At 36.3% G+C, this 12,281-nt stretch overlaps 1 protein-coding gene across 1 annotated transcript; it reads right to left on the bottom strand.

Moving 5' to 3' along the window:
• Window positions 1-8,893: 8,893 nt before the first annotated feature.
• LOC133518846 (mid1-interacting protein 1A) lies at window positions 8,894-10,811 on the bottom strand. Its single transcript, XM_061852587.1, has 2 exons — window positions 10,609-10,811; window positions 8,894-9,516 (listed from the first exon to the last, which is right to left on the bottom strand). Exons 1-2 carry the CDS (start codon window positions 10,650-10,652, stop codon window positions 9,054-9,056), a joined length of 507 nt encoding a protein of 168 aa, XP_061708571.1. The 5' UTR covers window positions 10,653-10,811; the 3' UTR covers window positions 8,894-9,053.
• Window positions 10,812-12,281: the final 1,470 nt, after the last annotated feature.

The following is a 12,281-nucleotide window of genomic DNA, read 5'->3' on the forward strand; positions in this document are numbered from 1 at the left end:
ATTTTATTTGAATCTCATAATATACTTAAAAATACAATTCTGGAGAAGCTCTTCAAATCATATTAGAAAAAAAGAAGAAACTGCCCAACTAGCAAAGTGATCCTACAATTCAATATTATTAGTAATTATCTACTAATAACGTTCTTATAAAGGCATTATTGTAGAGTATTTTACTTATAATAGCATGCGATAAGCTGTCACATACTCAAGAGCATTCATTTTTATATATTAGTGCTATAGTTTGCTAAAATATAAGCGCACAAAACAGTTATAAGATACTGTTACTAATAGTAGCATTTCATAAGCGTAAATACTCTCAAGATCGTTTGTTTTTATTTCACATTCCTGTAGTTTGCTACAAGAGAAGCGCACAAAACAGTTACAAGATACTGTTACTGATAGTAGCATTTTACAAGCGCAAATACTCTCAAGATCATTTGTTTTTATTTCACACTCCTGTAGTTTGCTACAAGACAAGCGCACAAAACAGTTACAAGATATTGTTACTAATAGTAGCATTTCACAAGCGTAAATACACTCAAGATCATTTGTTTTTATATCACAGTATTCTAGTTTCTTACAAGATTATCCTTATAAGGCTCTATTAAGTATAAGTATCCTATAATAGTATGCAGAAAGATCAAATAGTCTTGAATAATATTTGATCCTATAGTAGTATTCTGTAAAACCACAAGATATAATAATACACTAAGCTGAGATTATTATAAGTTTGCTTCGTTAATAGACTTATTCAAGATGTTTTTAAATGTATTTGTACTTTATTAGAGCCGTATTAGATTAAACAACCATGTATGATACTCGATCAATCACTTTACAAGTAAACGTTTGTCATTGTGTTCTGATTCAATTCTGTGCTAAAACAGGTGATGTAAACGAGGGTTCCGTAATGAAATTATTTTTTGATTTTCAAAGGAAAAAGTTTGATATGTTTTAGAAGAATGCGACTAAAACTAAAATACTGAGTAGGTATGAAATTTTTTTTGTAAGGACCACGGATGTCAAAAAAACTGGGCAATCTTGATTCATGGAATCGTTTCATATAGGAAATGTGGTATCATACACTCGTTGCGTTTTAACAAAGACATATTTACTTTAAAAAGCAGTTAACATTTAAAAATGCCACCTACGCAAAAATAACTAAAATTATAAAATATAATTAAATTAATGTTGCTAGGATTTATAGATTGTAGTAGTACGGTACAAGGAGATTTCGCGAGGAACCCTAATATATTTTAATATGGAGGCGAGTTATCTGGATTGAAACTGCTATAAGTGCAAATGTACCTATAATTGTCCCATAACACACTCGATGCAGAGTATTTCATAAACATGGCGGATATTCGTAATAATTGTATGAATATTATTTTAATAATAAATATTCTATGAGCTATTTTTCGAAGCGCATTGAGAAATTAAACACATTTTGATAGTTTCATTAATAAGCCATATGAACTTTCCTAAGTTTGGTTTTTAAGTAATTGATTATCACAAAACAACTGCACGAACGGAGAGAAGTGTAAGTATAAAATGTACTTATAACTAATAACTAAGAACATTATTAGTGCATTATATATACAAGATTGTTTTATAACATACTTATGTCAGTTATTAATAAGAGTATTTATGTTTAAATAGGTATAACCTCCGAACATTATAGGAGTAATTGCGCTTCTGTAAGTGTATTATAAGGCTTAGTAACATTCTTCAAGTTGATTATAAGATCATTATAAGCAAGGAATGCTCCTATAACTGCGCCCAAATCCAGGTTTGTAGCAAAGCACAGGTATCTTATAAGTACAAAAGAAGTACTCTCTAAGAATACTATAAGCACCTATTTTGCTAGTTGGGTGAGTTTAGAGCTGAATTATCTCTGAATGAAATTGATGAAGTGCTGGCTGAAAATGTAAAGCTTCAAAATGGCGACCGCGAAATCCATGTGCGTGGTGAGATCTCCTAAACCACGGACCAACGGGGTATACTGACATTTGGCGAAAAGAAGAGTATAATAGTAGTCAGAAATGTCTATTTTGGTGCTCAAATGTGCTCAACAAAGTTACGTGCTGACATGGCTATTAGGGGCCATATGTTAATGGAGTCAGCAATGATCATCTTTCAGTGTTTTGTTTGGAAAATTCATGTTGTATTCTACCACAATCATTCGCACTATCTGTAGGAGGAAGCAACTAACGCACAACAGCAATCATATTATTGCAAATGTAAATGCACTGAGTGATCGATACTTTGATAAGTGACTTCCTCGTCGGCCATTGGCCTGCGTCATAGAAAAATCTATGGGTACTAACTGCTAGGTAGGTTGATATATTTTGACCACATGTAAAAAATGTGAGGGTTTTTTCATCGTACGATTTGATTGTTTATATATATATGCTCACAGGAAAATGCGGCATTAACAGTTAATGCAGAAATTTTGATAGGTATATATATATTTTATATATTTTTGCATTTACGTAATACGTTTAGGTACATACTCGTATTACGTAAATGCAAACAATACTTATCCCTATTGTTTCCTCAAAAAATGAGCAAGTAACAGATGCGTCATTACAAAAATAACTAGGAATACCATGTTTTTTTATTCAAAAATATACTATAGCTATAAAGGTACTGTGTTCATTTTGAACTTATAGCTCCTTTTTGTTTTGAACCTTTTTGAGCTGAAACATACCTGCCTACACAGGTCGTATAAGTGATAATTATAGTTATAATTACACTCGTGCGCGTGCGAGAAAGATAGGAACAGACGGGTCAATGTACGAAATTCTTTGTGCTTATTAGCGTCTTTCCTTACTTAAGTTATTTTCCCACTTATTTTCGTACGATCGGATGAACTCAGAGATTTCTGGTGAAATAATGTATTCCTCATATTCAAAGGACATGCATAACGTACCTAATCGGCTTATGTCTATTATCACACGCTACGAGGTACATAATAGTCAAGCAATAGGATTATATGTTATGTATAATTTATCGCGCTCACTGGTTGGTTACGCTAACCTAGACTGTTGTTCCATCAATCCAAGCAAATCGCTAAAATAAAACCAGCAAAAGAATGAACCGAGATTGTGCATAGTTGTTGTGAATATCGAGATCGCTAAAACTAGGTCAGACCATTCAGTAAGCAATGTGAACAGGGTTGCAGTTGCCTGCGGAGTTCTCATCGATTTCTAGACCGTCCCGTTTTAGTTCACGGCTACAACTACAGCCCTATGTCTGCGTAGGCTTTCGCACGCGAATTAGTTTCCTAAGTCGATCTTACTAGAACATAAACTCCTATGGAATAATGGTTTATAAGTAGCCGCGTTAAATAAGGCGTCCAGTCTAATCTTTGAATTGTTGGTTTTTTTTCTGTATTCTCTAATGACGCTTGTTTGGAACGTCACTAAGTTTGCGTCATAGCTTGGTAGATATACCTAGCCCTAATCCTCTAGTAAACAACTATTTATTTATTTATTTATTTATTTAAACTTTATTGCACAATACATGAAGAGTACAAATGGCGGACTTAATGCCAGAAGGCATTCTCTACCAGTCAACCATGAGCCAAAGGGGGCGTCCATTAATCGCGTCATATTGTATAGGGGGGGGAGGGGGTCAGCAAAAAATCACCAATGATCACCACAGGGGACGGGGGGGTATGGACACGTATCACGTGTATTTTTTTTTTCATCTGTGCTATACTGTATTATAGTCAATAAAATAAAAATAATAGTTTTCCGCCCTTATTATCCTTCACGTGTACTTAGGTTCATTTGTTAGAAAACTGTTCTTTAGTTATCGAAAAAAATACACGTCATATTGGATGGGGGGGGGGGGGGGGGTTTCCTGAAAATATCACCAAAGATCACCATGGGGGAGGGGGGGGGGGGTCTAAAACAAGCCAAAAACGTATGACGCGATTAATGGACGCCCCCAAACCGAAAGATCCTAATTTGTGCAGGGTCAGAATACAGAGTAAAATGACAAAAAAAAATATCACAATATTACCTATATAAAATTATACGTACATAAATAATATGATACATAAATATAAATACATACATATATAAATATATACACATTGTGAAACATCATGAGGACGACCTTTGAACCTTGTCAAACAGATGCTTGCGCAACATGCGCTTGAAGGAGAATTTGTTCTGGGCTTGTCTCATAGAGAGAGGAAGATCATTCCACAGCCGGATTGCCTGAATGTTGAAGGAATTCGACATGAAACCTGTACGATGTCGAGGGACAATAAGTTGAAGGCTACGGGAGGTTCGGAGATCGGTGCCGGGGCGCGGAGTAACAAATTTGAATTTGGAACGAAGGTAATCAGGGGCTGAAGGATTAAATAAAATTGTAAACAAAGTGCAGAGAATACGCAAGGATCGACGTTCACGAATAGGGAGCCAGTTAAGTTTTTTGCGATAAGCAGAGATATGATCGTATTTTCGGAGTCCAAAGACAAACCGGATGCAATTGTTAAGTAACCGATCGAACTTGGTTAGGTAAGCTTGTGAGAGATTGCTGTAACACACATCAGCATAATCCAGGATGGGCAGAACGAGGGCTTGGACAAGAAGAGTCTGGTGCAGGTCGGGAGAAAATGTTTGAACCGATAAAGTGCTCTTAGAGTATTGGTCACTCTACGACAAACGTCAGACACCTGAGGATCCCAGGTCAGCCCACTATCGATGATCAACCCCAGGTTCTTCACTTGCGGCACAAAAGGTATATCTACTTGCTCATACTGGATAGGGGCTAAGTACTTCGTGTCCGTCAAAGACAGCAAGCGCGCACTACCAAGTATGATGGCCTGACATTTGGTGGGGTTCACTGCAATGCCATAACAACGTGACCAGGCAGATATGAAGTTAAGATCAGCGTTCAAATCAGCAATAGCTCGATCCAATCATCGGTGCTTGCTTGAGTGTATAGCTGCAAGTCGTCGGCATACAAATGGTAGGAGCATTTAATCTTAGCGGTAATGTGGTTAATAAAAATGGAGAAAAGCAGCAACTATCTACGTAGATGTTGGTAAGCTAAGTACTATCGAGCTCTTGTAATAAAATTTACAACATACTTATGTACCTACTGTGAAGATTTCAAACCCTATTCTCTCAACAATCTTAAAACACATTATTTCTCACTTTGATTCATAGATCATATGGCAACAACAAGTTTCTGTACCCGTATTCACAAAGTTTACACAGCCCACTTAGGCACCATTCATTTATTATGTAAGACGATTTAGGGGGGGAGGGGGGGAGGGCATCGAACATGTCTTATATTTTCATAGGGAGACAGTGTATGAGCCACGTCTACAAGAGAAAACTCGATGTTTTACACAGCGAGTTCAGAATGCCTGTTATTACCGTTTCTGTTATTCAGTCCCGCCTAGGAGTCACCTTATACTACATCTCAATATATATGGCTTCAATAATTAATATGACGTCTCGCAGACACCTACACCATGCAAGTCTTTTGTTTGGTGTCCTAAATGCCAAAAAACCGGAATATCTATACTCAAAAATACAATTTCCTCATTACACAGACGATATGGTACTACTTAGATCCACTACGCGTTGTCTTTTAGAAACACACCCACACAGTACCGTCGCTTTTACGGGCTGTTTCCGGTATCTCGCAACCAAGTACTGGAATAATATCCCTCCACCATTAAGATGCCTTAAAGCAAAGCAATCGTCTCATTTTAAAATATACCTTTTTAAATAAACAAATCACAGAAATTCCGGGTACTTGGTTGCAGAATACCGAATATAGTCTCTTTGTGTCTTATTGTAGGCCGTTTTCTAATAGCGCACATCTGATATTACTATCCACACTTTTAGATAATCCATACTACGGTACCTAATATTATTGAATAGGCAAGCTACTAATTATCTTTGTATATTTATATTATTTTTGGTTGATCTGTCTTCTAGCAGTATTATCGTTGCTTCACCCGAAAGAGTAGAGCATATTAATAAGCCAGAACCCTTCGTTTTGCTGTAACGCATATAGAAAACCTACCTTTTATTTATGCTTTTTGTTCCCTATTTTATTTTGGTGTTGCTATTGTTTCTATTATTTTTTGTTTATATGTATGTATTGTGTGTTTATTTATCTATTTCCAAGTGGGTGGGAAGAGATTTTCATAGTTCTTACGTAAGATCACAAATATGCGTTTTTTTTCATTTCTATGAAATTATGACGTTTAAAAGAATACTTCCACACTCCATGCTATGAAACACGATGCAGACTAAGCCTAGGTGGGCTCCAGTACCTTTTTAAGAACAAATAAAATTCCACATTTTTTTTTAAATAAACTAGACTTTTATTATGTTTTTCTTTTAGATTCGAAATGTAGGGGAGGAGGGGGTTGGCCTATTCTTATCTTTTCTTACATAGGCCTGGGAGAGTTCAAAAACTGGCAAAAAACTTCTTACGTAATAAACGAATGGCTCCTTTCCTACAGGTAGGTATAATTCTGATCTCCAATTACGCATATTTTTTATGAATGCAAGGAAAATACTTAGTGTAGAGTAGCAATATTTGCATTCAAATAAAAAATATTGTACCTACTTTGTTAAGAGCAACTGTTAGAATGACATATTGAGTAAATTATTTACGTAACTCTGATTCACTCATCCGTCGGATAGTGTCTTATCGAATTTGATTAGCTGGTTAGGTACTTGACCTCGAAATACTATTAATATGACATTTCCCATATATTGACTTCTAAATTATCTTTGATAATACTACCTATATTTCCTATTTTATAGGCAATACCGTTAACAGGTTTGACTTCCTTATCGATTTAACGAGGAGTTAACCTTTATCAGTATGCATATTAGTTTTTATTTGTCTCTATATATATCGTATCCTCATATATCATATTATTCATATTGTATCAAAGGTGTCGCCAGCTAATGGGCTGGGGGGGGGGGGGATACCTAAATTTAGGGGCTGCTACCCCCCCCCCCTGGCGACGCCCGTGTATTGTAACATTTAGTTAGAAATTTTATTCTCCATGTATTGTATCAGATGTTCTGTCATTGTAACTTCAATGTTATCTTCTTTCTGTAAAGGTATACTATATAACCTATATAATGTGACCCTGGCCTCTAGACAGACAAAGAAAATCCGTGAAAAATGTTTCTTCTTCATACCTTTTACTTCATATTTGGTTTAACAAATTAGGTAACCGTTGTTCCTCAGGTCAGGTCAGGTGTAAGGTTGGCTACTTACTACTATGGTTACTCGTAATAAGTATTTTGGTTATAGGGTACCAGGTACCAGGGCGCCTAGCCAAGATGTCAATCGTTTGCAGGAATCGAAACGCTATCATTTCCAAACATTATTTACGTTTATCTAAGCGTTTCGTTTTCTGCATACGATCGTCATGTAGGCTAGGTCCCCAGGGGTAATACGCAAGGACGAAACTTCTTACTTAATATCGTAATTTAGGTATGGAAGTTCCTATTTAGGATTATGTGAGTGTATCGCCCCAGTGGTGTATATACTTTTTAGGAGTCTTTATATCTGGTTATTAAGAAAAATTGAGCACAATGTGCTGTTGTCGGTTAGTGTATTTGTAATCAATCAGGGATATATCGATTATTCCTTACTCCATTATTCCATTTAATCATAATTATGTATTGAGGAAGGTACCTATTCTACCAAGAAGGGCAGGCAACTACAGCAGTAGGTACTTATACCTATGCTGGCGGTAACAGTGATCACTAAGAACCTTCCTAGGCAGGTAGTGTGGTTGATATGATACATCATGTGTCTCTATCATAACTAGGTAGGTACTAAATCGATCTCTTATTAACTATGCTATTAACATGGCTTAATAATTTGTTTATAACTTTGATAAACTGCAAGACATCAATATACAATCAAATCTACATTTTATCAGATTTGTTGTAGGAGTAAATAAATAAATTTAATAAGTAGGTATGGCAAATAATTATGGTCCACAGGTGTTTGTTGCCTCTTTCAAAATTTTATAAGTGGAGTAATCGCTTTTATTACTCAATATTTTGTACAAAAACCAACCCTCATTTCTATAAGTATTCCATATAATGAATACCTACTTATGTACAAATATAAAGTGAATGTCCTTTTAGATTTTATTATTTTATTTGCATCACTTTCACGTGGAGGGTAAATGGATCGTTAAGCCACAGTTACCTAGATAAGATTGCCACCTAATCAGAATCATGCTGCGCCGAGCACAATGCTCACAATGGTTATATTGATAAGTTTATGATCGCTTTTATTACCATTATCGATACCTTAATTGGAAACATAGGTAAATATACACAATTTCTCCGTAGGTGTGTCCTTAACTTTAGGTACTTCCTGTTTACCCCATAGTTAACCAGCATAGCATTAAGTCCACCATTTGTAGGTACTTTTCTTCTTCATAATTACTATGTTATAAGTTTAATTGAGGGTGAGGGATATATCCCAGTCCCAAATTCAATATTTAAGTTAGTTCATTATTTTCAATGAGTAAGGATAGTATTCCACCTGTCCAATTTCTTGGTCCAATGTGTATTTGCATCTCACATTTTGCTTAATGAGAGTGAGATACAATGCACATTGGACAAAGAAATTGGACATGTGGTATACCATCCTAAGATTGACATTCGATTGTCTTTTTTGAACTGTCTGCCTGATAAAGGATTCAAAAATACAATACTATACTATTTTTTATAGATGTGACATAACTTTAAAAAATATGATTACACTGATTCTAAAAGAAATTATCCACAAATGCCTAGCAGCTATCTATTTACAACAGAAGCTAAATTATACAAGGTTTAGTGTTTAGTAGGAAATGCTGAGAAAAACTAAAGAATAATGAAAATTAATGTTTATTAAATAATAACCTTGTTAACTTACTGAGATTCCCAAACACGTCCAGCCCTTTAACCTATATTTACAGTTCGGGCTGCTTAATACTATATTTACATCACGTTCGGGGCAGGCTTCGGATCACAGGAGAATGTTTGTTGGGTCTAAACAGGTGCTCCTACTTCCTCCTGATATGACCTCGTTAGGTGATAAGCAGCGGCCGTGAGTTGGCGCAGGGAGCGACGGAGACCACGAAGGTGGCGCCTGCAGGCGGCGGCAGCACGGACTGCTGACTCCCTCTCATCCTCTCCTTCAATACCAGAGTCACCGGCTGCACTCGAAGCATCACTCTCCGTGTCACTCACATCCGACACTCTCCTCAGCGGCTGCTCCGGCTCCTCGCTATCCCCCGCAGACCACAGCAACTCAGTCTTCAGGTCATTCAGCATAGCGAACATGCTGAATGGGTCATCATCCCCTTCTTGTGGCAGATTCATGAGACGGCTGGGAATCAGTACTGTGTCATCCATGGTGTTTACCATTTTGACAAACTTCTCCATGTCATTGAGGATACTCTGCTTTGAGAACTCAGTACCATCATGACGAGCAATTCTTCGCAGGCTGTTCCTGTAACAATAGGAAAAAGATATTAGTACTGTTGATTTGACACATACAATATAAACATAAATATGTAAAATAAAATTTACAACCTCGTCTCTTATGGGATAGGAATGATATACCTTCTTCGTTCTTCTACCTTCATTGTATTTTGGGAAAATATGAACAAGGTACCTAATTCATGTAGATATCTTGACGAGACAATAATAGGCACAATGTAATGAAAATCAATAAAGCCCATGGCACAATACATGGCATATTTGTGACTGAACACAGCTTAATAGGAAGTACTTTTGAAATGAAATTCACAATTCATTGATGATACTATTGCCATCTAATATTCATACAATAATGAGCTCGGTGTACGCCCTAAAATAATTATTTGATGATGATAACAGAAAAAGGTCCTATCTTTACTAGCCACATCATGTTATAATGGGTTTAATAATCTAAATTGAAATTGATTTAGCCATCAATTGAATTAATCAGATAGAAACCATCCATTCAGTGCCGGTGTGAGAGAGAGTTTGCGTTGTGTTGTAACTATGCGAGTGGTGTATTGTAGCAGTATTCGTTTACCACGTATGATGTTGCTTAGTCATAGTAATAGTAAAAGTCTAATCATATTTGAAAGGTTTTACTTCGATCATGGTGATTCTATATGATTATAATCAGCCATTTCCACTAGTACTATTACCAGTTACCACTGATATTTTGTCCGAGTCACGGCGGGAGACGCGCATGCCCGAAAGCGTTTAGGAATTCCCGGATAACATCATTCACGGTCATAATGATTTAACCGTTGTAAAATTAGGTAACACATCGATTGAATCAATAATAGCTAACTCATCATTTAAAATCACGGTCATATCGTGTTTTTAGAAATAGCTATGCCATGAGTAATGGTGTCATGATAATGCGTTGGGTTTATAATGATTTTAAACGATGGTCAAATTGTGCTGGCTCCGAGATAAGCGACACCGACGCTCCACAATCCACAACCACAAACACGAGTTATTTGGGACACGGGAATGCAACACTCGCACACTTGCACTATTTGGGATAAGGACACCCGACAATCGGCCATTAAACACCACGTACCTGCTGTTTTCCAATTTAGTAGAAATATCGGTGTTGAAAGACATTTTGTTGTGTTATTTAACTGTTTTAAATATCACTGAGCACACACGCTTCAAATAATGCTGTCACCACAAAATTGACGTTTTTAATCACGACACGAAACACTCGAATGTAAAGCGACCGTACGCTTCCACGACAGTAGACGATTTGCTAAAGAGGAGGGGAGCGCTCGGAATTTATACGAGACGCGTCGTATGATGCGGGGAATCAAACTTTGTATTTATCACTACGGAGGAATACTTCATTGTTGATAGATATTTAATGAGCCGTAAAGTGCGTATCAATAATAACACGAGTTTAATTCATGATGTTGACCATAATATTTGGAATTTCATTAAAAAAAGCCGTATCGTACAATAATTTGAACTACAGCCAAACGAAACGTCACAACCCACCCGAGTCACACCACATTTGCCGGCACTGTGATTGGTTGGTTCAAACCCGAAGCATTTTTTATTGGCCGGTTCATATTATTTTATCCGCGGTATTATTTGAAAACTTTGTTTTCTGGCTGGAGGTTTTCTTCTGTCATGAATTTATTTGAGTACTAATGAAGAGTATTATCCCTCTCATTTCAACAAAACCATTCCTGATATATAATACTTAGTACATTACAATACAAGTGCGATAAATACGAAATTAGCTACGAGCCGGCGCTCAATTAAAACACAACCAACCGAAGGGAGTATTAATCGACACGAGTTGCGATTGCGAATTACCTATTCGCACATGTATCGTACAACGATTTACAGTACATAATATGGCCCTTTAAATTTTCGACATAGTTAAGTAATGTGCTAATTATTGCATTAGTGCGATAAAGTAGCACGGTTATATGTACTGTAAAATAATATAATTATGTTGCTTTATTTGGTGATAGAGCAACAGAACAACGATACCACAGACTAACTAATAGGAGATAGGGATGTACCTACCAAATATACCTGGAGTAGTATTTATATTTATAACACCAGTTTTTCTTTTCTAGACCGTTAAGCATCGACCCCTGATTTTTTTTCAGTGAGGTCGACGAAGGTCTTGAAATGTTTCGTACCTACGTACGGTGCCGCATTGTATGTAAATTTTTCTATTGAGGTTTATGTATTATCAACTTGATAGGTGAAAAATTACTTCAATTATGTGATCGTCAACGATTTATTTTTTATTATTCGAGTTATTTTTTACGCTCAACTAGCATTTAATACAGCTATTAATTTAGACAAAGTTGTTGTGCAGAGGGAATACGAGTTGGTTACCGGGGCGGCTTCTACAATTAGTGCGATAAGGACAACTGCAGCAGCAGCGTAAATTCCTGTGAAAAAAAATCTATTCTAGGTTTCGTTCTCGACATTTTCCTTCTCCAATCTCTCTCTCTCCTCCTTTACCGTAACGAAATTTTGGGAACGGAATCAGAGAGAAATTATCTGTGTCTGACCGTTTTGATTTGTCTAGGTGTGCGTTTACAGTGCATTTATTTGGCCGTTTTTAGCGTTTTTTAAAGTAAGTAACCTAGTTCTAATAAAAATAATCAATTGGACCACACACAGATACTGCTAATATTCATCTAGAGATTCTAGGGTCAAATCCAGACGAAAATGCCGAGAACGTTTGTATGCAAAAAAATTACCTCTAAT

Source organism: Cydia pomonella, chromosome 6, assembly GCF_033807575.1.
Source record: "Cydia pomonella isolate Wapato2018A chromosome 6, ilCydPomo1, whole genome shotgun sequence".
Lineage (NCBI taxonomy): Eukaryota > Metazoa > Arthropoda > Insecta > Lepidoptera > Tortricidae > Cydia > Cydia pomonella.

Excerpts from the sequence above, each read along its gene's own strand:
- LOC133518846 (XM_061852587.1), bottom strand. The coding sequence starts at position 10,652 with ATGTCTTTCAACACCGATATTTCTACTAAATTGGAAAACAGCAG. Across the intron at positions 9,517-10,608 it reads ACTAAATTGGAAAACAGCAG|GAACAGCCTGCGAAGAATTG; the intron begins GTACGTGGTGTT and ends CTATTGTTACAG.